Source organism: Kogia breviceps, chromosome 10, assembly GCF_026419965.1.
Source record: "Kogia breviceps isolate mKogBre1 chromosome 10, mKogBre1 haplotype 1, whole genome shotgun sequence".
Lineage (NCBI taxonomy): Eukaryota > Metazoa > Chordata > Mammalia > Artiodactyla > Physeteridae > Kogia > Kogia breviceps.
Window position 1 is genome coordinate 87,642,076 of NC_081319.1, and position 27,004 is coordinate 87,669,079.

Genomic DNA, 27,004 nt, shown 5'->3' on the forward strand with positions numbered 1-27,004 from the left:
ACAAAGACAGACCAAAAATGTGCTGATGTTGCTAACTCTTCCTTCAGTGCCCGTGACATTCAGTTTTTGTTCCTAGAAGCCAAGGTAGAAAGTACACAATATAATTTGTGATAACTTTATATAAGGGTCTCTCTTTGTTTTTGTGATCTGTGTCTTCAAGTATGTTATCTCAGCCAGGAGGCCATTTATTCATTCAATTTACCCATGGTGGGAGGCAATATAGTATGGTGGTAAATGCTTTTGTTTCTATTTGCCACAAACCACATAGCAGGCATTTAACGGGCAGATAGAGATAATGAGGGCCATAACAACCATTTTTTCGATAAATATTTGTGGTGTGCTAACTAGGAGCCGCGTGTTATTGTAAGTCCTGTGGATAGAGGTGAACAAAGCAAAATTCCTTCTCATATGGAGCTTATGAACTAGTGGGACAGAGAGATAAGCATTACAAATGTATAATATAATGTCAAATACTGATACTAACAGTGAAGAAAAACAAAGCAAGGTGTGTAGATAGTTATGGGGCTGCTACTGATTATCACGTATTAAAAGGCTACTGTGTGGCAAATGCAGTCATAGAAGCTTTGTATCCATAAGCTCACTAACTCCACAGCCTCTGTGGAGTAGGCGTGGTAGACTATTTCACTGTTGCAGATGTGGAAACTGAGGCTTAAAGAGGTGAAGGTCATTTAGCAAGTAAAGGGGAAGCCGCAGATTAGAACCTCCTCTCCCCTCCCCAACTCCCCTCCTGTCCCTTCCCATCCCTCCCCTCTCTCTCCCAATTCCAAACCTTGGGATCTTAACCATTATGATGGAGGCACAGTAGAGAGATGGAAAGTCATGTTAAGGTGGAAGAAATGACCTCTCTCTTATACCAGTGGCCATGTTGTGTGCTCTCTCTGTGTCTCACTTTTCTCATCTATAAAGATAATCGTACCCACTACATAGAGTAGGTTTTAGAATTCCATGGTAAAAGACGTGTAAATCAGTAAGAACACACCTGGCTTATCAAAGGTCCTCAGTACATGTTAGATTCTCAAATAGAATTGATGCGCAGGTGATGAGGGGGCTTGATAAACACTGGGAACTTGCAGTACTTTCTCAGGGGTGCAGGTGGCACCTGATCACACAGACCATGGGCATATACAGATCAGGAGACTCCTGGGTGTTTGGGGGAAAACTGGGAGGACATTAAAGGCCAAAGTCACCCACTTCACATTTGCCTCAGACAGGCCCTGGATGCCAGTATAACGTGAGGAAAGAGTAGCACCTAGATATTTAACAAAACCGTTTTCTAAAAATCAACAGCAGGGGGTGTCGCGAGCTGCTTTTTTCATTGATAAGGACCATCTCAACTTGCTGTTTTGATAGTGGTTCCCCAAACTGGCTGAAAACCAAAATAACCTGCGGAACTTTTTGAAAATACAAACTCAAATGTTCCAAGGTAAAATATTTCTATGGTGGGGAAGTTTTGAGGACGCTAGTGTAAAGGGAACAAAAGCATTTGTTCATTGCTTCGTCCCCAAAACCTAGAGCAGTGCCTGGTATGTAGGAGAGAATCAATTAGGATTTGCTGAATGAAATTTCTGTATTCTCACCGCCTTCCTATCTTTCCTTCCCCAAACACATAGGGTGTTTCCCCCCCTCTGGGAAATACTCTCTGAGATGCTGAGTATTCAATTTAGAGTCTTCTCAGTGGTAGGCCCTATGTAGAGGAAAAAGAAGAGAGGTCTAAGGGGCATGGTCAGGACCTTCTTGCTCCAAACTTCCTCTCTGTGTCTGCCAGAGAATTAGCAATTTCTACCCCTGCAGCTCTTCTTGGGTTAAGATGTTGTGTCTCTGGGCAACTTCACTTACTGGACAAAATACATTATATCAAGAGAGGGAGGTTGTTGGAAAGGGAAGGTGGAGAGTGCCAGGGGTAAAAACACCTTATTCATAGTATATCACACGTTAGGACAGATAGCAGAACTGATGGGAAGTAGCAGTAAGGAAAAGTCTCAAGGCTTGGGGATAGCAGGCTAGGAGGAGCACCCCGGAAGCTGACTGGGATGGGGGTTGGGAGAGTTGATGGGGCGGGAAGGGAGGACAGTGGTGGTAATGGTGGTGAGCATTTGAAGAGTACAGAGAGGTTCACACTTAAAAGAAACTTTTCCTAAGTAACACTTTGTCTGTGGAGTAGGGTGGGCTCGGGGCTCGGGGGTCAGGAGACATTAACAGCTCCAAGTGCTTGGTACACAGTTGATTGTGACCTGTTGAAATGCATTGCTGAGAGTTAGCGGTTCAATCCCATGAACATTGTTGGATATCTTCTAAGTGCTAAGGTTTGGGATACAGAGATTGTCCTGTATGCTGCCTTCAAGACTTCGCACTTCCACTGCAGGGGGCGCAGTTTCGATCCCTGGTCGGGGAACTAAGATCCTGCATGTGTGGTGCGGCCAAACAAAAACACAAACAAACAAGAACACCCCACATGACTTGTCAGATTCACAGATTCACACCATACCCAGGGCTCTGTTATTGTTTCCTGAAATCATTTCAGTGGTTCTGTGGTTCTTTCCCTGGCCTTAGCCCTTTCTCACACACACACACACACACACACACACACACACTCATTGGTACTCAGCTGAATACGTGAGCGGCCCTCTGCAGACCTCAAAGTTCTCTCTTGGTGTAGAGCTCTTGTCTTTCGTGCTCTGCCCCACAAACCCTAACTGCCCCAAACTCTCCAGACCCTCAGGTGTTTCCTCATCTCAGGGAGACTTTTGGAAAGGTGTCCCTTTCCTTCTCTGTGACCTGAAAATTCTCTGAACAATAAGCTGGGGCAATCATTTGGCTTACCTTATCTGTTTGTTTCTTGAAGGTCACCATTCTTTATTATCTGATTTGTTTTGAGAACTGTTCCTTCATATATTTTATCTATTTTTTTTTGGTTGTTTCAAACAAGAGGGTAAATATGGTTCTTATTTACTTCATCTTCCAGAAGTGGAAATGTATGAGTCATTCTTGATGCTTTTTTTTTCTACTATTTTTGGTTTCAATTTACATTTCTCTGATGACTTGTGATGTTGGGCACTGTTTCATGTGCTTATTGGCCTTTGGTTTATCTTTTTTGTTGATATGTCTCTTCAAATCTTTTGCCTTTTTTTTTTTTTTTTTAAATTGGGTTCCTTTTTTTTTTTACTTGAGTTGTAGGGATTCTTGAGTTGTATATCATGGACATGAGTTTTTCAGCAGATATGTGTTTTACAAACATTTTCTCCCAGTCTGTAGCTTGCCTATGTCTTCTGTTATGCAGAAGTTTTAAAATTTTTGATGAAGTCTAATTTGTTAATTCCTTTTTTTATATGGTTATGCTTTCTGTACCATTTCTAAGAAATCTTTGTGTGCCTCCAAGTCCTGAAGTTATTTTCTGGGCTTTCTTCTAAAAGCTTCATAGTTTAGTGTTTAAATTTAGGTCTATGTTTTATCTCACATTAATTTTTGTATATGGTGTGAGGTAGGGATAAAGGTTAATTTTTTTCCTCCATATGAGCACTCAGCTGTTCCAGTACCATTTGTTAAAAAGTAACAAACAATTTGTATTGTGTTCCATCAACCTAATTTTTCAGTCCTTTACTAGTACCACAGTCTTGATTCTGGAGCTTTACAATAAGTTTTGAAGTCAGATAGTATAAGTCCTCCAACTTTATTCTTCTTTTTCAAGATTGTCGTGGCTATTTAGGTTGTTTGTATTTCCATATACATCTTAGAATAAACTTGTAAATTTCTACAAAAAAAGCCCTTGGATTATGATTAGAAATGCACTGAACCTATTACATCGACAGATCAGTTTGGAGAACTGATATTTTAACAACTGAGTCTTCCTACCCCTGATATTTTATTTTTTTTTTTTTTTTTTTTTTTTGCGGTACGCGGGCCTCTCACTGTTGTGGCCTCTCCCGTTGCGGAGCACAGGCTCCGGACGCGCAGGCCTAGCGGCCGTGGCTCACGGGCTTAGCTGCTCCGCGGCACGTGGGATCCTCCCGGACCAGGGCACGAACCCGTGTCTCCTGCATCGGCAGGCGGACTCTCAACCACTGCGCCACCAGGGAAGCCCCCCCTGATATTTTAGTGTTACTACTTATGCAGGGTTTTAATTTATATATTATATAATTAAGTTTTAATGAAATACTGGATTTAATATTGGTCTAGGATTTTATCCATTGCATCTATATATTTATTGGTACAAAGATTTATACATTATGTTATCTTTTTAATGTCTACAGCATCTATAGTATATCCTCTTCTTTCTTCCCTATAATGGTGATTTATGTCTTCTTCCTTTTTTTTTCTGACCAATAATATTGCTAGATATTTTTCATTTTTGTTTTGACCTTTTCAAAGAACTAATTATTGAATAGATTATTTTATATATATATATATATCTTTATTGGAGTATAATTGCTTTACAATGTTATGTTAGTTTCTGTTGTACAACAAAGTGAATCAGCTATAAGTATACATATATCCCTATATCCCCTCCCTCTGGAGCCCTCCCATCCTCCCTATCCCACCCCTCTAGTTCGTCACAAAGTATCGAGCTGATCTCCCTGTGCTATGTAGCAGCTTCCCACTAGCCATCCATTTTACATATAGTAGTGTATATATGTCAATCTTACTCTCTCACTTCATCCCAGCTTGAATAGTTTATTTTGAATAGGTTATCTCCATTGTATGTCAATTTTCTATTTTATTAAACACTGCTCTGTATTTTCTTTCTTTTTTTCTGTTTATTTTGCAGTTCTTTTTCTAACTTCTTGGAATTAATATTTAGCTCATTAAATTTCAGTTTCTTTTCTAGTGTCAGCATTTACCTCTAAATATTGCTTCAGTGAATCCCCTGGGTTTGTTATGTATATTTTCATTAGTACCTAGTTCTAAATATTTTCTCATCTATTATGATTTATTTATGACCAATATACCACATAAATATCTGTTTCTTTATTTACAACAGTAAATTTTATTAGTTGTTTTGGTTTTGATTCTGAGCTTAGTTGCATCATAATGTATGCAATATTGTATCTCTATATGATATTATCTCTTTGAAATTAGTTGAGATTCAACATGTGTATGATCAGCTATGGTAACTGGATAACTGTTACATATGTGCAGGAAAATAATGTATATTCTGTAGTTGTTAAGTGGTATGTTATATATGATATATGTTATATATATCATATAGAGGCAATATATAAAATTATATATTATAAATATATAGCATATCATATATGCTATATATCATATAGAGGCATTATATATGAACAAAGGCATTGCATATGATACTATATATATACTATTTAATGTATTATACAATGTTATATATGATATTGAGGTAGTATATATGTTACATATAATACAGAGAATAAATAAATAAATAAATAAATAAATAAATAAATAAATAAATATATATATATGTATATTTGGTTGTTTCAAACAAGAGGGTAAATCTGGTCCCTACTACGCCATCTTGGCCAGAAGTGGAAATACATGAGTCATTCTTGATACTTTTGTTTCCTATTCATTTTGGGTTTTAATTTACATTTCTCTGATAACTAATGATGCTGACCACTTTTTCATGTGCTCATCCGCCATGTGTATAATATATATATTATATCCATTATGTCAAGTTTATTAATTGTGTTATTCAAACCCTCTTCATCCTTACTAATTTTTTCCCCTCTGACGTATCCCAACATGTATTTGTGCCTTTGTGGGGCTAACACTTTTCTGATGATGGCTCTAGTGAGTCTGGAGACTGCACAGATACCATCATTAGGATAAAATTCTTCCTGAAGTCACTGCCTGAGCTAAGTTATTGCTTTCTCTTGAGGGAAAAGAAACACCACGCGGGATCTGCCGCGAGCGTCCTGGTGGAGGGAGAGTGGGGGGCAGGGAGCCTCGGTGCGGGGCTCATGGAGCCGAGCGCCCGCCCTGCGCGCAGGGGCGCAGGAGGCACTGGGGAGGTTTCGCCTCGGTGGAGAGTGCTGGGCGGGTTCTCAGATGTCCTTGAGCCATCAATAATCTGTGACGCGGTGGGGAGGAGCCTTTCCCGATGTAACGGGACGGGGAGGAACCGTTCCCTAGTTCCCTGTGCTGACGCCTGGGCTGTGCCCAGGAGGTACCTCCTGACCCCACACGGTTCCCAGCCAGGCACCTCTGGTGGAGCCTATTTTATATTCCCTTGACTGGTGCCTCTCCCTCCCGCCCCTCCGTGTGCAGCCATACTCCTGCTGTGCCTGCTTCTCCGGGGGTGCATCCGATCAGGCCACTCGCCTCCTGACTACCCTTCCTTAGTTCCCACAGGTGAGAAGGCCTTATTCGCTGCTGGTGAGCCGCGCCCTCCGCCCTCCACTCCACGCACTTCCTGCTGCGCTTGCGCACTCCTAATTGCTAAAATACATTTTTAATCGGCTTATGCTATCAGTTACTGAGGAAGCATTTACAAATCTACTATGATTTTGAACTTGCTTTTTACTCCTTATAGTTTGTTAATATATCTTGAGGCTGTTATGAGTCCATGCAAATTTAAAATGATTAAGGTTTCTGGTGAACTGAACCTTTATCTTTATGAAATGCCTATCTCTGGCGATGTTTATTGCTTGAAATATTCTTTCTCTATTGTCAGTTTGGCCCTGTCAGTGTTCTCTTGGTTAGAATTTGCCTTATACTTCTTTTATGCATACGTGATATATGTATAAGTATGGAAACAGACATATTTCAGGCCGCAGTTCATAGAATTGAATTCATGATAATTTTATGGACTTTTTATGCTGTTGTTTTGGCTTATGGTGCTTTGGCTGTTTAGTTATTTTGTACTACAAGATCCTTGATGCTTTAGAATTTTACCTGCAGAAATCGTCTTCATCTGGATTGTCCTCCAGAGAGGGTCTTCATTTGCTTCTTCCAGGTTTATGGGGACGAATAGTCTAAGTGCACTGAAAATTAAATCTTTCTCTATTTCTCCCAGGTAGTGTGAATTCAGGCTGAAACCATTCATGAAGGCCAAGTTCTGTTTTTTGGTTTTTTTCCCCTTCTAAACTGATGGTTTAACCCACCCTGATGCTGACTTTTGATGAGAAGATCTGTTAGATTCCTCAGGTCGGGCAGGCTCTGGACGGTGTCTTTGGAGTCCTTTTGAGGCTATGACTTCAAAACTCAGTCTTCACTTCCCCTTTCCCCTTTGTTTGGTAAATACCTGGCTATAGTGCTCCCTCAATATCCCTACAGATTTCTGTGCCTTCACTTAATCCTTGATTGGAGAAGTCCTAACTTCTTCTGTGACAGCTTATTGACTCTTTTAAGATTTTTGTCTGTTTTTTGTTGTTTTCAACAAGAGGATCCATTCAAGTATTTAGCTCACCACCTTAATGGAAACAGAATCTAAATTTGGTAGCTGGCACATCAAACTCTATTAGGTGGCTGACTTATGCTTTTTCCCCTGTCAAGTAATTTAATGTCTCAGTACACTATAAATGAGAAAATTTGTTTTCTTTAACTGAATTCCATAAAGAGAAGTTGGAAGGGTGAAAGGCCTTAGTATGTGATAACTGGTTTTTTTTTTTTTTTTAAAGATGTTGGGGGTAGGAGTTTATTAATTAATTTATTTATTTTTGCTGTGTTGGGTCTTTGTTTCTGTGCGAGGGCTTTCTCTAATTGTGCCAAGCGGGGGCCACTCTTCATCGCGGTGCGCGGGCCTCTCTCCTTCGCGGCCTCTCTTGTTCCGGAGCACAGGCTCAGTAGTTGTGGCTCACGGGCCCAGTTGCTCCGCGGCATGTGGGATCCTCCCAGACCAGGGCTCGAACCCGTGTCTCCTGCATTAGCAGGCAGATTCTCAACCACTGCGCCACCAGGGAAGCCCCGTGATAACTGTTTTAGTAACATTTTTAGCATGGGCCAGTTTAAAAAGAGGACACCACAAAGTTTTGAAGAGGATACCACAGACCATTTACATCTGTCTATTAGAAACTGCCTGGGAAACTCGGCTTTTTTATTTTTAGCTTTTACTTCCCTTTAGATTATATTTCTATTCTAGTAGCCTTCTTTCAAAAGTAAAACCACACAAACACATGGTGGTGAGTTGATTGGTTCCCCCAGCCTCCAAAAATGTGTCTAGTCAGAACCTCTGAATATGACTTTATTTGGAAAAAGGGTTTTTGTAGATACAATTAAGACTTTTAAGATGAGATCATCCTGGATTATCCACTTAGACCTGACCCTAAATGGCAAGTGTCTTTATAAGAACAGAAAAACACACAGAGAGGAAGGGGAGAAACAGAGATAAGAAGGTGATTAAAGATGGAGGCAGAGACTGAAGTGACGATCTATGAGCCAGGGACTGTCTCTTTCTTTTTTTTTTTTTTTTTTTTTGCGGTACGCGGGCCTCTCACTGTTGTGGCCTCTCCCGTTGCGGAGCACAGGCTCTGGACGCGCAGGCTCAGCGGCCATGGCTCACGGGCCCAGCCGCTCCGCGGCACGTGGGATCCTCCCGGACCGGGGCACGAACCCGTGTCCCCTGCATCGGCAGGCGGGCTCTCAACCACTGCGCCACCAGGGAAGCCCGAGCCAGGGACTGTCAAGGATTGCCAGCACCGAAGCTAAAAGAGAGGCATGGACGTAAAGGCAGGGCCCTTTGCAGCCGCCAGAAGGAACCAACCCTGCTGACACCTTGATTGCAGACTTCTGGCCTCTAGAACTGTGAGAGGATACATTTCAGTTATTCTAAGCCACCCAGTTTGTCATCCTTGGTCATGGCAGTCCTAGGAAACTCAGAACCAAGTTTGTAGACTCCCTCCGCTCCCATAATTTTGAAAAGCCTGCAATCTAGTTTCCCTTCAAGCATAATTAAGGAATGACAGTCTGGTGAGGGAACTAACATGTAAAGTCTCTGGGGGCCCCTCCCAACTTCAAGAGTTTCCTGGTTGTGAGGATTAAATGTAGTGCATGCTTAAAGCTTAATACAAGTATAAAGCTTTTCCTGACTATTACTGTCACTTTTTTTTTTAACACGCTAGCCTTCAAACGCGGCACTTGCCATCAGCCTCCTCTTCATCTTCAACTATGGCAGTGTTTTTAATGTTTGACCCTTCCTCCTGCCCCTTCCTGCTTCTCCCCTCTTCTCACATAAACATTGAAATAAGGCTCCCTGAAACTTCCCAGAGTGACTCTGAACTTGGCAGAGAAGTCGTTTTTATCCAGTGAAGACCAACCACAAAATAGCTCCTGGAATTTGTACAGCACATTATAACTTAGAACCGAATTTTGCATATCTTGTTTATCATCATGGCAGCTCTTTGAGGGAGGTATTATCATGACCATTTTATTAATAAGAACGGTTTTTCTCCAGGTAGAATCAAAGAACTGGAACTGGAAGGAACCTTGGCACTGTTGGCCTGACCATTTCATTCACTGATGAAACAGTTCTTGAGTAACTGTCATGTACTAGATTGAAAGAGTTTCTGGAAATTCAAATGTAATCAATATGTTCCGGGCTTCACCTGCTGGTGAGCAAATACATATCACTCCCAGCAACAGTGTAGCAATTTTGTAGCATTAGTAAAGCGGATATTAATTTTAAAGCAAAGTAATTATAAGTAGAATTTTTGGCACACTCCAAATCAAAAAGTATGAATGAACAATATGTGTTGTAGAGCCCTATTTATGCTGGTTTCTATAAATCTACTTCATTTTTAACTGCTATATCCACAGAAGGTTGTGCCGTAATTTATTTCCTCACTCCTCTATTGGTATTTCGGATATCTTGTTGCAACAGACATGTTTTTGTACAAGTGCTAAAGTACTTCTTAAAAAAAAAACAAACTTATACTAGAAGTAGAATTGCTGAGTCAAAGGCTACTCACATTTAAAATTTGCTAGATACTGTCAAATTTCCCCCTAAAGCTACCAATTTATACTGTTTTGAGCATCATGAACATACACCTTTCCCCATGTGCTCACCAACACTGAATAATATTCACCTTTAAAATTCTGTCAGACTGAAGGGTGAAAGATAACTCAATCTTGTTTTAATTGATGGGAGGAGGGCAGAGGAGAAGGTTAGGGGAGGTTTTCACTTTCTTCTCTTTGTATCTGTTGGGAGACAAACCTGGATGGCCTGAGTACCTATCTCCTTCTCCCAGGCTGAGCTGGCCGGAGCCAGTCTGTAAAGGGGCAGCGAGGCTTTTGGCTGATGCTAGCATTCTGGGTATACAGAGGCACTTCAGGATAGTTCCAGGGCCTTCCATATGCAGACTTTGACCTTCACTATAGACCCAGGCCCTCAATACGCATTCTCCCTACTCTTCTTGCTGTACCTAAAAATCCTGTTATTCATTTCCCAGGACCTGGAGAACCTAAGTATTCCATAGGCCAACATACCTTTGCAACAACATAAATGTGTAACGTGGCAACATCTTTGCTGTGAGATCATGTCCTTTCTCTTGTGAATCCAGACTACTGTCAGAGGCTGGCCCTTCTCGGCTGCACGTTGCCCGTGGTGGGTACAGAGTATCTCTGCCTGGCCCAGGCTATGGGGAAATGAGAGTTGGGGGACTGCATGTGCTCTGTTTCTTCTGTGTACGTTTTCTCTAACAGACTCTATAACTATACTTCGTGGAGCCACTGCTGTGTCTCTGTGGCCCTCTAGCCCGACAAGACCTGTGATGTTTTCCTTTTATACTAATAGAAACTAAATTTAAGTATCACGTCAGTACTTTTGCCCCCAGTATTTATTAGGCTTACAGAGCCTGTGGGTCAGGCATTTTCAGTCAGGGCACCGCCACAGGGACAGCTTGTTTCTGCTACGTGCTGTCTGGAGCCTCAGCTGGAAGACTCGAGGGGCTGGCGATGGAGTCATCAGAAATCTCACTCCCTCACATGCCTGGAGTTGCTGGACACCTACGCACGGGCCCAGGCTTCCTTATAACATGGTGGCATCCAAGGACAGGTCCCAAAGAGAGAGGGCCGGGTGGAAGCTGTATGATTTTAGACACAGCTTCAGAAGCCACGAGGCATCACATCTGTCATATGCTCCACTGTTTGGAGACATCGCGATCTCCCACCCAGGTACAAGGGGAGGGAACACAGATCTCAGTGAGAGGAATGCCTGTCACGTTGTAAGAACAGCCTCGTGGGAAGGTGCTGCCATCTTTGGAAATGCAATCTACTTCCTAGCAACTCATTCTTTTAATTTCCAAACTGGAGGATACTTGGTCAAATGTTTCCCACCAGAAAAAATGTAATATAAGATTGGAACTGCTGGAATGATATAGGGGGATCACACATGTATCTCCCTAAACTAGAGTCTAGTTCCAGTAATTATTTAATCATATATCTTTCATTTATTGTAGGTGCCCTGGAAGTAAATGTCTTAAGGAAAATGATTTCCCTTATATTTATTATGACCTTCAAAATTGCTGATCCTAAAGCTGACTATACACAAAGTTGATATATTCCTCTTAATGCTTCCTCAGTACTTAGGAGGGTCACCAGGAAGATGAGTGGCTAGAAACGCCTTTACTGCATTGTAGGTGATGACCTCTAGATGTCAAATCTGGACACAAGGCCTGACCATTTGAACAGGATAGCCATATTTCTTGCAGGTGGTACTCTTTAAGTATTAGTCGATGTCATATATTCTTCATTGAATTTAGTGCTGGCAGAATGTATGCATCAGGTGTTTTTTTGTTTCTCTCACAGCTTTACATTTAATTTCTGATCCTGGAAATTATATTTACCTGTATACAACATCTACCCCTTTTAAACTAAAAATCCTGCCTCTCCACGTTTACATAGGAAATTCAGTTGTTCGTAGTTTGGAAACTAGAAATGGAACGGGGCTCAGAAGGAAAGAAGATAACACCCAGAGCCACAGTCTTCACAGCATAAAGGCGGAGGGGGAGGAAGTTCCCAGGCCCGAGAAACACTGCTCTTCTGTTCATGTGTTAGATAGTTCCTGGCCCTGTGCATCAGATCAGTGTGTCAGTTCAAGAAACTCTGGTCTTGAACTTGAACAGAAAGAGAAGTGGAGCCCAAAGAACTAGCTGCAAACTTCTGATTCTTGGGGTTACAATTCTGCAACTTAAAAAGCATGATTTGTTTCCACACCTTAACTTCAATCTCACAGACAGCAGGGCAGTTCCGTATCATCACTCTCTTTTAAGGCACTACCTTGCTCCATTCCCCAGCATACACGATGATTTAGTCAATCCTGGATTGAACTGCTGCTGTCCGTACAGGGTGTGTGTAGCTAGTAGAGCTCAGTATGGCAGCATTCGACTTCACAGGAGCCAAGTGTCACAACAGAGGAAGAGAAGGTGTGTCTGTCCTCATCTGAGCATGTTTCAGTTTTGATGCATCGCAGGAAGAGGACACTGGTGCTTTATAAAGAGGGAAACTGAATAAAGTAATGTGCTTTACTGATGTTGGCTTGTTTGGAAAATAAGCATATGAATCCATTTAGCCTTAAGTTTTAACTATTTTCTCACAAGTTGAATATTTAAAGTGTGGCTCAAAATGATACATTACACAAGATGGACTTAATTGATATTTATAGGACATTCCATCCAAAAACAACAGAATACACATTTTTCTCAAGTGCTCATGGAACATTCTCCAGGATTGATCATATATTGGGTCACAAATCTAGCCTTGGCAAATTTAAGAAAATTGAAATCGTATCAAGTATCTTTTCCGACCACAACGCTATGAGACTAAATATCAATTATAGGAAAAGATCTGTAAAAAATACAAACACATGGAGGCTAAACAATACACTACTTAATAACGAAGTGATCACTGAAGAAATCAAAGAGGAAATCAAAAAATACTTAGAAACAAATGACAATGGAGACACAACGACCCAAAACCTATGGGATACAGCAAAAGCAGTTCTAAGAGGCAAGTTTATAGCAATACAATCATACCTTAAGAAACAGGAAACATCTCGAATAAACAACCTAACTTTGCACTTAAAGCAATTAGAGAAAGAAGAACAAAAAACCCCCAAATTTAGCAGAAGGAAAGAAATCATAAAGATCAGATCAGAAATAAATGAAAAAGAAGTGAAGGAAACAATAGCAAAGATCAATAAAACTAAAAGCTGGTTCTTTGAGAAGATAAATAAAATTGATAAACCATTAGCCAGACTCATCAAGAATAAAAGGGAGAAGACTCAAATCAATAGAATTAGAAATGAAAAAGGAGATATAACAACTGACACTGCAGAAATACAAAAGATTATTAGAGATTACTACAAGCAACTGTATGCCAATAAAATGGACAACCTGGAAGAAATGGACAAATTCTTAGAAATGCACAACCTGCCGAGACTGAACCAGGAAGAAATAGAAAATATGAACAGACCAATCACAAGCACTGAAATTGAAACTGTGATTAAAAATCTTCCAGCAAACAAAAGTCCAGGACCAGATGGCTTCACAGGCGAATTCTATCAAACATTTAGAGAAGAGCTAACACCTATCCTTCTCAAACTCTTCCAACAGATAGCAGAGGGAGGAACACTCCCAAACTCATTCTATGAGGCCAACATCACCCTGATACCAAAACCAGACAAAGACGTCACAAAGAAAGAAAACTACAGGCCAATATCACTGATGAACATAGATGCAAAAATCCTCAACAAAATATTAGCAAACAGAATCCAACAGCACATCAAAAGGATCATACACCATGATCAAGTGGGGTTTATCCCAGGAATGCAAGGATTCTTCAATATACGCAAATCAATCAATGTGATACACCATATCAACAAACTGAAGGAGAAAAACCATATGATCATCTCAATAGATGCAGAGAAAGCTTTTGACAAAATTCAACACTCATTTATGATAAAAACCTTGCAGAAAGTGGGCATAGAGGGAACTTTCCTCAACATAATAAAGGCCATATATGACAAACCCACAGCTAGCATCGTTCTCAATGGTGAAAAACTGAAACCATTTCCACTAAGATCAGGAACAAGACAAGGTTGCCCACTCTCACCACTCTTATTCAACATAGTTTTGGAAGTTCTAGCCACAGCAATCAGAGAAGAAAAAGAAATAAAAGGAATCCAAATAGGAAAAGAAGAAGTAAAGCTGTCACTGTTTGCAGATGACATGATACTATACATAGAGAATCCTAAGGATGCTACCAGAAAACTACTAGAGCTAATCAATGAATTTGGTAAAGTTGCAGGATACAAAATTAATGCACAGAAATCTCTGGCATTCTTATACACTAATGATGAAAAATCTGAGAGTGAAATTAAGAAAACGCTCCCATTTACCATTGCAACAAAAAGAATAAAATATCTAGGAATAAACCTACCTAAGGAGACAAAAGACTTGTATGCAGAAAACTATAAGACACTGATGAAAGAAATTAAAGATGATACAAATAGGTGGAGAAATATACCATGTTCTTGGATTGGAAGAATCAACATTGTGAAAATGACTATACTACCCAAAGCAATCTACCGATTCAATGCAATCCCTATCAAATTACCACTGGCATTTTTTACAGAACTAGAACAAAAAATTTCACAATTTGTATGGAAACACAAAAGACCCCGAATAGCCAAAGCAATCTTGAGAACGAGAAATGGAGCTGGAGGAATTAGGCTCCCTGACTTCAGACTCTACTACAAGGCTACAGTAATCAAGACAATATGGTACTGGCACAAAAACAGAAATATAGATCAATGGAACAGGATAGAGAGCCCAGAGATAAACCCACACACATATGGTCACCTTATCTTTGATAAAGGAGGGAAGGATACACAGTGGAGAAAAGACAGCCTCTTCAATAAGTGGTGCTGGGAAAACTGGACAGCTACATGTAAAAGTATGAAATTAGAACAATCCCTAACACCACACACAAAAATAAACTCAAAATGGGTTAAAGACCTAAATGTAAGGCCAGACACTATCAAACTCTTAGAGGAAAACATAGGCAGAACACTATACGACATAAATCACAGCAAGATCCTTTTTGACCCATCTCCTAGAGAAATGGAAATAAAAACACAAATAAACAAATGGGACCTAATGAAACTTAAAAGCTTTTGCACAGCAAAGGATACCATAAACAAGACCAAAAGACAACCCTCAGAATGGGAGAAAATATTTGCAAATGAAGCAACTGACAAAGGATTAATTTCCAAAATTTATAAGCAACTCATGCAGCTCAATAACAAAAAAACAAACAACCCAATCCAAAAATGGGCAGAAGAACTAAATAGACATTTCTCCAAAGAAGATATACAGATTGCTAACAAACACATGAAAGAATGCTCAACCTCATTAATCATTAGAGAAATGCAAATCAAAACTACAATGAGATATCATCTCACACCGGTCAGATTGGCCATCATCAAAAACTCTAGAAACAATAAATGCTGGAGAGGGTGTGGAGAAAAGGGAACCCTCTTGCACTGCTGGTGGGAATGTAAATTGATACAGCCGCTATGGAGAACAGTATGGAGGTTCCTTAAAAAACTACAAATAGAACTACCATACGACCCAGCAATCCCACTACTGGGAATATACCCTGAGAAAACTATAATTCAGAAAGACTCATGTACCAAAATGTTCATTGCAGCTCTATTTACAATAGCCAGGACATGGAAGCAACCTAAGTGTCCATCAACAGATGAATGGATAAAGAAGATGTGGCACATATATACAATGGAATATTACTCAGCCATAAAAAGAAATGAAACTGAGTTATTTATAATGAGGTGGATGGACCTGGAGTCTGTCATACAGAGTGAAGTAAGTCAGAAGGAGAAAAACAAATACCGTATGCTAACACATATATATGGACTCTAAGGGAAAAAAATGTCATGAAGAGGTTAGTGGTAGGACGGGAATAAAACACAGACTCACTCGAGCATGGACTTGAGGATATGGGGAGGGGGAGGGGTGGGCTGTGACGAAGTGGGGGAGTGGCAGGGACATATATACACTATCAAATGTAAATTAGATAGCTGGTGGGAAGCTGCTGCATAGCACAGGGAGATCACCTCTGTGCTGTGTGACCGCCTGGGGGGGTGGGATAGGGAGGGTGATGCAAGAGGGAGGAGATGTGGGAGCATGTGTGTATGTATAACTGATTTAGTTTGTTGTAGAGGGAAAACTAACACACTATTGTAAAACAATTATACTCCAATAAAGATGTTAAAAAAAAAAAAAAAAGAAAAAAAAAAAAGAAAAAAAAAAAAAAAAAAAAAAATAAAGTGTGGCTCAAAATTAATGATTACTGATTACATCAACATTAATATAGTCAAATCTTGCTCTTTTTGTTTAACGTATAGTATATCTTTTCCTATCCTTTTACTTTCTATCTTTCTGTGTCATATCTGAAATGAATTTCTTACAGACAGCATATTGTTGGGTCATGGCTTTTCATTCTCTTTGCAAATTTCTGTCTTGTAATTACTGTATTTAGACTACTTATATTTAAGGTAATTTTTTGTTTGTTGTTTGTTTGTTTTGGCCACACTGCCCGCATGGCATGTGGGATCTTAGTTCCCCAACCAGAGATCAAACCCGTGCCCCCCTCAGTGGAAGCACGAAGCCTCAACCACTGGCTCGCCAGGGAAGTCCCTAAGGTAATTGTTGATATGTTAGAGCTTATATCTTGCATTTTATTTTTTATTTTGTTTGTTTCCTCTGTTTCTTGTTCCTTGGTTTCTCTTTTTGTACCTTCCTTTGGTTGCTTGAACATGTTTTAGGATTCCATCTTGGCTGGAACCGAGAGCTGTTGAGTAATTTTTTTTTTTGTATTGTAGTAAAATATATATAAAACATAAAATTCACAATCTTCACCATTTTTAAGTGTATACTCAGTGGCATTAAGTACATTTACAAGGTTGTGAAACAATCACCACTATTCCAGAACATTTTCATCAGCCCAAACAGAAACTATGTACTCATTAAGCAATACCTTTTTCATCATCTCAAACAGAAACTATGTACCCATTAAGAAATAACTCCCGGGCTTCCCTGGTGGTGCAGTGGTTGGGAGTCCACCTGCCGATGCAGGGGACATGGGTTCATGCCCCAGTCTAGGAGGATCCCACATGCCGCGGAGCGGCTGGGCCCGTGAGCCATGGCTGCTGAGCCTGCGCATCCAGAGCCTGTGCTCCACAACAAGAGAGGCCACAACAGTGAGAGGCCCGTGTAGAGCAAAAAAAAAAAAAAAAAAAGAAATAACTCCCTCCCTCCTGCCCTTGGTAACTCTGTTCCACAGTATTGCATCTAAATGAAATTGTACAATATGTGTCCTTTTGTGTCTGACTTATTTCACTTAGCATAATATTTGCAAGTTGTATTCATGTGGTAGCATGTATCAGAATTTCGTTCCTTTTTTAATGTCTAAATAATATTCCATTGTGTATATATCACATTCTGTTTATCAACTCGTCTATGGATGGACTCTTGGGTAGTTTCCACCTTCTGGCTGTTGTGGATAATGCTGCTAAGAACATTGGTATACAAGTATCTGTTTGAGTCCCTGCGTTAAATTCTTTTGGATACATACCTATGAGTGGAGTTGCTAGATCATCTTCAATAAGTTTTTAAAACACGAGAAGTTTTCCAAATATTCTATGACAGCAAAGAGACTGATTGTCCCAGAACTCAGAAAGGACAGATGAGAACAAAGTCGTATGACGCCATAGAGGACTTACTCCTTGAGTCCTCCTTTATGGCGTGATGTCAAGGCGTTCCTCAGAGTCCTTCAGTTACTACTATTATCACCTCCTGAGCCTTTCAGAAGTGTGGGTGGTGAGGGGAAGGTGTTATTTAGCAGCACCTAAAGGGTCTCTCTATGCAGGGTATGCTGTTTGGTGAGCCAAGATCAGATTCAAGGAAGGCAAGGATTTCCAGAAAACCTTTTTCAGGACATAGTTTGGAGAAAGCTTATAAATTCCATAAAATTAGAGTCAAGGATCAGAAAGAATTCAGTTTCATTGATACAGAAACTGGGTTTATATGACCAAATTTGCCACGAACTGGGCACAAAACTTCAGGAAAGTGACTTAACCTCATCCAACAGTGGGAGGGAGAAGAGCAGGAGGGTTCAGCTGGATAATGTAAGGTCTCTTGCAGGCCTAAACATCTATGATTTTTTAATTTTTTGTGGATTTCTTTTTCTCTAGATCGAATTTTTGTATAAAGCCTTGATTCTAGGTCCAGGCTTTGTTGATTTATGGAATGAGCTAACGCCAAATGTCTCATCCCAGAAACTCTTGTTTGTGTCTGTGCTGCCACACATCTACTTAGCTCAAGATATGCACCCTGAGTTTATCAAATATAACAAATATGTCCTCAGGATATGAAGCATACTACTGGCCACAGGTATTGGATATTGTCACACTGTAGATTCTGTTGTATTTTATATTATAAAACTTCAGAATAACAATGATTCTCTTAAAACCCATTCAGTCTCCTTAGCTGATTTCCACAAATATTCTCACCCTTTACAAACATCCAGCTCTTTCTATAAACTCTTGCATTGGTTTTGATTGAATTTCCCCTAGAAATTATAGTAGTATAGGTGTAGAAGCAGCTTGGCCCTCCTTTCCCTCTGAGGACAGGCTTAGGTGTCCCTCTTTTTTATTTTTAACAGCATTCAGTGTATCCATTCATTCATTCAAAAATATGCACCATGCTAGATGTTGGGGATACAGCAACAAACAAGGCAAGTATGACCCCCTGCTTTCATTTAGCTCAATGTCTAGGGATGAAGACAGACATTGAATAAGTAATAATGGGCGTGCTGGATATTAAGAAAGAGAAATGCAAAGTTCTGAATGCTACGGGATCTTGTATGGGGATGTAACTGAAATTGTGGTATAAGAAATTTCTAGATGAAGTGGCATTTAAGTGGAAATCTGAGTAGTGAGTTGGAGTTAGGCAGGCCAAGATGGGGAGGGAGGACATTCAAGCAAAAGGAACAGCTGAAATGAAAAAGTCCATGGAACATGTGAAAAACGATAAGGTCACACTGGCCAGAGTAGGGAGAGGGAAGGAGAGAATGGTAGGAAAACATGGCTGTAGTGGCAGACACAAGTCTGACCAGGATGCGTGTTATAAGCCATACTAAGGATTTTGAACTTCATCCTCAAGGAAGGTGGAAATCATAGAGAGTTTAAGGAAGAAAAGAGACAGGATTAAATCTGACATTTACAAAGCTCATTTGGCTATAATGTAGCAAGTGGGTTGGAGGCGGGTTGGCAAGAGAAGAGTTAGGATGTTCCTGCTGCGGTTGGATGAGAATGATATGCACTGGGACCAGGGCACTCTGTTCACTTGGAGGCGACAGGGTTTGGTGTTGTGAAGAAGTTGGTGGAGGAAGGGAGGACAAGAATGGTTCTGTGAAGACCAGAATGAGAGGGTGCTTCTAAAAGGAGGATGCTGTCAACTGGAGCTGAGCTGTCCAGCAAAGGGATGACTGAAAAATATTGTTTAGATTTCATGATGTGGAAGATATTGCTGCCTTAGGGAGAATACTTCTGGTGGAATGAAGGGGGTAGAATTCATATGGGGTGGCTTGAGGGGTCAACGGAAAGGAAAGAGAAAGGAGGAAGAGAGGCAGACAGTGAGTGACTACTACTTTTCACTGCTTTGACTATGAAAGTGAGAGGAAGCATCATTGCTGGGAGATACTGGTGAGTTAAGAATTACAGTTTTCAAACTAGGAGAGGCTTCCATATCTATAAATGCTAAAATGAAGTAGCAGGTAGAGGGGAGAGTGGAAGAATTAGGAGAGAAAGGGACAAAGCCAAAGTTTCCTGAGACTATGGATTAGAGGATGAATTCTGGAACCAAGGTGGAGGAATTGGTCATTTGTCACATTTTGCCGACATTTTCAGACTAGATGTCTGTCTCCTTCGCTAGGCTGTGAACTCCTGAACTCCTGTACCTTCTTTGATTTTATATCTCCAGCACTCAGTTTGAGGCTCACCACCCAAAGGTGCCCTGTAAGTGTTTAGCTGAACTGTGGGTCATTTGTGGTAGAGAAGACCACAGATGTTTTCCCTTAAGGATATAGATTAAATGCCTTGACACTTAGAGGACTGGGGATCCACTTGAGAGTGGGCTTCTAGAATAGATTTAAAAAATGACCAACAGCTGTGGAAGGCAGAGCTGTCTGGCCAGTTGTGAGGCTAATTAACTTGGGTTTATCCCTGATGAGAAGGCCTCAGATGAAATTAATCAAGTGGAGATGAAAGAGCAACCTATAGTGTGTAGGTCAGGAATAATTAAAAAACGAACTCCCTCCCTCTTGGCTGTCTCCTTGGTCCAGAAAAGAAGATGAACAATCCAACAACACTCCACAGGAAAAGAAACAATGCTTGATCCTTTGGAGTCCCATTTTCATCAGCTAGGATGCAGCTGTGCACTCAGGCCATGAACAGAGCAACAAATAGCTGACCTCTAATGTTTCTCCATCCAGTTGATCCTAGTGTTTTACAAATAGGGAAGTTAAACTAATTCAAGTGAAACGATTACATTAGAATGTTTCTTTTGTACTGGCAGAGGACGCCATTAGCATTGATTAGCAAATGTTATCCCATATTTATTTGTTCTCCTGAAATTTCAAAATCCTTCAAAAATGTTTGATATTTACGTCAGATTCTCCCAGGAATGAGAAAAGGAGATGGAAGTGGACTTTCAGTATTTGTAGGAAGGGAAAATGGAAGCAGGATGAAAAGGACATATGGATTTGGTTACAGAAGTAAACTAGTTAATACTTCTAAGAAGGGAATATGCTGAGGATCTCCGTTGAACCAATATTTATTAAATATTTACTGTGTGCTTCTGGCCTAGGCTCTTCTTGCCAGATACGGGCAATAAAAAGGAGGGTACTGCTTGTCTTTCAGAGTTCATAATCTAGAATGCTCACAGTCTTAGAATGAATTCAAGTTTCTCTAATTCTATTCAGGGAGAGAGTTCCCTAAGTTCTAGCAAATGGGGCATACACATAAAGACCCACTTGCAAATGGGCAGAAAGAATGATTTTATTACTCAGAAGAGTACTTTATAAATCCCAGTGCAGACTTCTTTGATAAAAGCCAGATTACAGAACATGGCTGAGGACAGAGGCTTACATGGGGTCCTCAATCTTCCATCCTGGATTTCCCTTGGGGAACTTGCATGTTCCTATGTGCCTGCGGAGATATGACTGGGCTTGCAGAGGGGATTCTGAGTCCAACCAGTAGCCTAAAAAAGAACCCCAGGCCTTCCCCCTTCACTGGGCCCATTCCTTAGTGGCCCTGCCCACTCTTGAACTTGATCCTGTAAATGCTAGTGTCTAGTCATCCAGATTAGTCTTCTCCCTTTCTCCCATATGCCATGGAAACACAGAGAAGGGGGATACGTGTTTTGCCCTATCCTGATATGAGAGGAAGAGTTCTTTGAGATCTGCTGGATCCTCCCAGCAGATCCCTCTTTTTACTTGAGGAGGTTTTGCTCTCTGGAAACAAATGAGTGAGGCAGACAGTCTCTGTAATACGATCAGTGAAGCAAGGGAGCCTGGGAAACAGGGACATTTAAGGTCAGGCAGAAAAGAAGGAGAAAAACAAAACAAACAGAGCTAGAACAAAACAGAAACAGAGCGATGGAGACCCAGGAGAGAATATATTTACTTTTCAGATTTCTAGAGAGTGGGAAAGTTTCAAGAAGGAGGTAGGCAGCGGTACCGAGTGTAACAATGAGGTCAAAGTAATAACGAAGTAAGGTCTGACAAATGCTCATTACCCTTCACAGTGTGGAGGCTACTGATGGCATCTGTCCCGGTGAATTGGTGGGAGAAGCCAGATGGCATGGGGGAGGGATAAAGTTAGGGAACTGAGAGGAGGAAGAAGGGAAGCAAAAAACTTGGTAGATGGGGAGAGAAAAGAGAGAGGATAGTTGCTAAAAGAGGTCATCGGAGGTTTTTATTAGGACAATGATTTGAGGCCTAGAGACCAAGGGTATTGTGTGGGTGAGAGTGGGAACGTTACAAATCTTCTACCAGAGAAGGCGGGAGGGCTTCTTTGGAGGGGATGGAGCGTTCTGTTACAGAGGAGTGTGAGGCTGCAACGACTAGAATACTGTGGAACTGGTTTTCTGAGGGCACAGTTGAAAAGTGTATATTCTGAGTCCTTGTACGTCTGAAAAGGTCTTTATTTTATAGCCTTGCTTGAATTACAGATAGGCTGTAGACTTCTTCCTCAAAATTGCGTAAATATCCTTCCATGTGGTTCCCTGGCATTCAGTTTACAAATGAGAGGATGTCAGCAGGTTTCTTTTCCCTTGTCTGGTGCTTGAGTCGGGGGAGTCTTTTGGTGGAGGGAGTAGGGTAGGGTAGGGGCATGGTCTGGAAGCTTGTAGAATTTCTTGTAGTTTTTTTTGTGTGTGTCATTTGTAAATTTCATCAGATTATCTATAGCAGGGGTCCCCAACCCCCAGGCCACAGACCGGTACCGGCCCGTGGCCTGTTAGGAACTGGGCCTCACAGCAAGAGGTGAGCAGTGGACGAGTGAGCAGAGCTTCATCTGTACTTACAGCCACGCCCCATCGCTCTCATTACCGCCTGAGCTCCGCCTCCCGTCAGATCAGCGGCGACATTAGATTCTCAGAGGAGCGCGAACCCTACTGTGAACTGCGCAAGCGAGGGATCCAGGTTGCGCGCTCCTTACGGGAATCTGATGCCTGATGATCTGAGGTGGAGCTGAGGCGGTGATGCTGGCGCTGGCGAACGGCTGCAAATACAGATTGTCGTTAGCAGAGATGTTTGACTGCACAGACACCACAATAAATCAATCGCTTGCAGACTCACATCAAAACCCTATCAGTGGGCTTCCCTGGTGGCGCAGTGGTTGAGAGTCCGCCTGCCGATGCAGGGGACGCGGGTTCGTGCCCTGGTCCGGGGGGGTCCCACATGCCGCGGAGCGGCTGGGCCCGTGGGCCATGGCCGCTGGGCCTGCGCGTCCGGAGCCTGTGCTCCGCGACGGGAGGGGCCACGGCAGTGAGAGGCCCGCATACCGCAAAAAAAAAAAAAAAAAAAAAAAAAAAAAAAAAAACCTATCAGTGAGCGACAAGTGACAGTTAAGCTGCATCTGGTGGCAGGCTTTATAGTGACAAGTGAGTTGACGTACTTCAATTGTACAGCTGCATCTGGTGGCAGGCCGTAAGTCAGAATCCGACACTTACTTTAGTCTGCACCTGGCCCGCCCATTATTTCATTTACCACTTCCGCCCGCGCCTCTTTCCCGCACTGTTGCACTTGTCTCAGTCACAGTTTTGGTAAGCCCACAAGCTAACCCTAGCCAAAATGAGTAAAAAAACAAACGTTGCTGGAGAGCTTCTTTGAAAAGGGGGAAAGACCCAATGATGAGACAGCAGAAGACTCTAAGACTGCCCACAAAAAGAAAGCTGCATTTAAAAGAAAATACCAAGAGTCCTACTTAAATTACAGGTTCATTGCAACAGGTGATCACATTCTCCAGTCCCGCTTTGTATAGTAGGTAGCGACCGGCTACACAATGAAGCCATGAAACCTTCAAAACTGCTTTGCCACGTGGAGGCCAAGCAGCCTGCATTAAAAGTCAAGCCTTTGGAGTTTTTCAAAAGGAAAAGACATGAACACAAAGAACAGAAGCAATTACTGAAGGCCACCACTTCATCAAATGTGTTTGCACTGAGAGCATCATACTTAGTGGCTAATGGCATTGCTAAAGCTAAGAAGCCCTTTACTATTGGTGAAGAGTTGATCCTGCCTGCTGCTAAGGACATTTGTCATGAACTTTTAGGAGAGGCTGCAGTTCAAAAGGTGGCACGTGTTCCTCTATCGGCTAGTACCATAACTAAATGAGTTGATGAAATAGCAGAGGATATTGAGGCACAATTGTTAGTGAGAATTCATGAGCCACCGTGGTACGCAATCCAGGTTGACGAGTCTACCAATGTTGACAACAAGGCAACAGTGTTTGTTTTTGATATATAAATTTATTTATTTTGTTTTATTTATTCTTGGCTGCTTTGGGTCTTTATTGCTGCACGCGGGCTTTCTCTAGCTGTGGCAAGCGGGGGCTATTCTTCGTTGCAGTGCGCGGGCTTCTCACTGAGGTGGCTTCTCTTGTTGTGGAGTACGGACTCTAGATGCGCGGGCTTCAGTAGTTGTGGCACGTGGGCTCGGTAGTTGTGGCTCATGGGCTCTAGAGCACAGCCTCAGTAGTTGTGGCACACGGGCTTAGCTGCTCTGCGGCATGTGGAATCTTCCTGGACCAGGGCTCGAACTCGTGTCCCCTGCATTGGCAGGTGGATTCTTTTTTTTTTTTTTTTTTTTTTTTTTTTGTGATATGCGGGCCTCTCACTGTTGTGGCCTCTCCCGTTGCGAAGCACAAGCACAGGCTCCGGACGCGCAGGCTCAGCGGCCATGGCTCACGGGCCCAGCCGCTCCGCGGCATGTGGGATCTTCCCGGACCGGGGCACGAACCCGTGTCCCCTGCATCGGCAGGCGGATTCTCAACCACTGCGCCACCAGGGAAGCCCTGGCAGGTGGATTCTTAACCACTGCACCACCAGGGCAGTCCAACAATGCTTGTTTTTGTGTGATATATTTTTCAGGAGGATGTGCTTGAGGATATGTTATGTGCACTTTTGCTGCCAACTAACAGCACAGCTGCAGAACTATTCAAGTCTTTGAATGATTACATATCAGGAAAATTGAACTGGTCATTTTCTGTCGGTATATGCACAGACAGCAACTGCCACGACTGGACGGCTTTCTGGTTTCACTACTCGGGTCAAAGAGGTCACTTCTGAATGTGAGTCTACGCACTGTGTCATCCATAGAGAAATGCTGGCTAGCTGAAAAATGTCACCTGAACTTAACAACGTTTTGCAGGATGTGATTAAAATGATCATCCACATTAAAGTACATGCCCTTAACCCACGTCTGTTCGTGCAGCTCTGTGAGGAGGTGGACACAGAGCGCACACGTCTTCGCTTATACACAGAAGTGAGAAGGCTTTCTAAGGTAGATCACTGGCCAGAGTTTTTGAGTTACGAGAGCCGCTCCAGAGATTTCTTTCAGAAAAACAGTCACCACTGGCAGCACATTTCAGTGACGCAGAATGGGTCACAAAACTTTGCTTACTGGTGTGACATATTCAGCCTGTTCAACAAACTCAATCTGTCACTTCAGGGGAGAACGACAGCTGTGTTCAAGTCGGCAGATAAAGTGGCTGCATTCAAAGCCAAACTGGAATTATGGGGGTGAGGAGTGAACATTGGGATTTTTGACATGTTTCAAACATTAGCAGAAATTTTGAAAGAGACTGAGCCAGGGCCTTCTTTCTCCCAGCTGGTGCATGATTGCCTATCTCAGCTTTCAAAAGAGTTTGAGCATTACTTCCCAACCACAAAAGACCCATTTGTGAATAAGCCAGGTGAATCGATTTTGTCTGTGCCAGAAGAGGATCAACTGCTTGAGAGTGTAAGTGACAGTGGCCTTAAAAGTATGTTTGAGACAACTTCAAATCTCCATACGTTCTGGATTACAGTCAGGGTGGAATATCCTGAGATTGCCACCAAAGCACTGAAAAGCCTGCTTCCATTTCCAACATCCCATCTTTGTGAAGCAGGGTTTCCTGCAGTGACAGTGACCAAAACGAGATTACGGAGTAGACTGGACCTAAGCAACACATGTCGGTGTCACTGTCTCTCATCACCCCAGATGGGACCATCTAGTTGCAGGAAAACAAGCTCAGGGCTCCCACTGATTCTGCATTATGGTGAGTTGTATAATTATTTCATTATATATTACAACGTAATAATAATAATAGAAATAATGTGCACAATAAATGCAATGGCCCTTGAATCATCCCCAAATCATACCCCCTGCCCCCAGTCCTTGGAAAAAATGTCTTCCATGAAACCAGTCCCTGGTGCAAAAAGGTTGGGGACGGGGGGCTAATCTATAGGATGCCTTTTTTTCAGTATTTCTGCCCTACAATTATTAGATCCTTTAAATATGAAATCAACTTTTTCTTTAGCTCAGAAAAAGTTCTATTATTTCCTTGATCATTCCTTCTTCATTTATTGTCTTTTCTCCTTCTGGAATTCCTGTTATACAGAAATGAGTTATCATACATTTTTCTTCCTGTTATTTTGTTTTTCATAACTATTCTCTCTCACTTCCTTGTTCTCTTTCTTCCACTCTTTTTTTTTTCTGTCGCTGTTGTTTTAGATTCCTTACATTGCTTTTCTGTGTCACAGATTCTAGATTTGGTTTTTGACATATTATTCTGCTACTTAAGGTCTCTACTGCTTCTGTTTTGTTTGGGCACTCTTGGTTTTTTTTTTTTTTTTTTTTTTTTAACGTTTTGTTCTCTTGTTGCCACTTTTCATGGCTCCTGTTTCATTTACACATCTTCCTGAAGGCTACCCTGTCCTCTGAGATTTAAATTAAAATGTCTAATTCCCGGGCTTCCCTGGTGGCGCAGTGGTTGAGAGTCCGCCTGCCGATGCAGGGGACATGGGTTCGTGCCCCGGTCCGGGAGGATCCCACGTGCCGCGGAGCGGCTGGGCCCGTGAGCCATGGCCGCTGAGCCTGCGCGTCCGGAGCCTGTGCTCCACAATGGGAGAGGCCACAACAGTGAGAGGCCCACGTACCACAAAAACAAACAAACAAACAAAAAGTCTAATTCCCAATATCATATATGATGAGAAATGTAATGCCTCCCTTAGGGTTTTTCCATTTTAATTCTGAGGGGTTTTGTACTTGGGGTCCCCTCTGGGTCCAGTTTTCTTTGACCAATGATCTCCTGATTTCACTCCTTCTTACAGCCCATCCTGGCCTGAGCACATCTGTCTCCTTTGTATTTCCCAAATGACATTCACCTTATGTAAGGTGAAGTCGTAAGGAAGTGGTGATATCACAGCCCTCCAGAGAGCACATACTGTTGTTT

The 27,004-nt window shown here is 41.8% G+C and overlaps 1 protein-coding gene across 7 annotated transcripts in view; it reads left to right on the plus strand.

Annotated features, from left to right (window-relative positions):
- LOC131764413 (cytidine monophosphate-N-acetylneuraminic acid hydroxylase) overlaps positions 1–27,004 on the plus strand; it is a 285,608-nt gene that overhangs the window by 170,377 nt on the left and 88,227 nt on the right. For 3 of the 7 annotated variants that reach the window (XM_067006581.1, XM_059077584.2, XM_067006582.1), the window contains exon 1: positions 24,660–25,828. The exons of 3 other annotated variants lie outside the window; for them this stretch is intronic. In XM_067006581.1, the coding sequence (XP_066862682.1) occupies positions 25,339–25,828 (490 nt within the window). In that variant the 5' untranslated portion in view covers positions 24,660–25,338. Of the gene's footprint in view, positions 1–24,659; positions 25,829–27,004 lie in introns of those variants that run through there. One more of the 7 variants, XM_067006589.1, reaches the window with a different exon arrangement.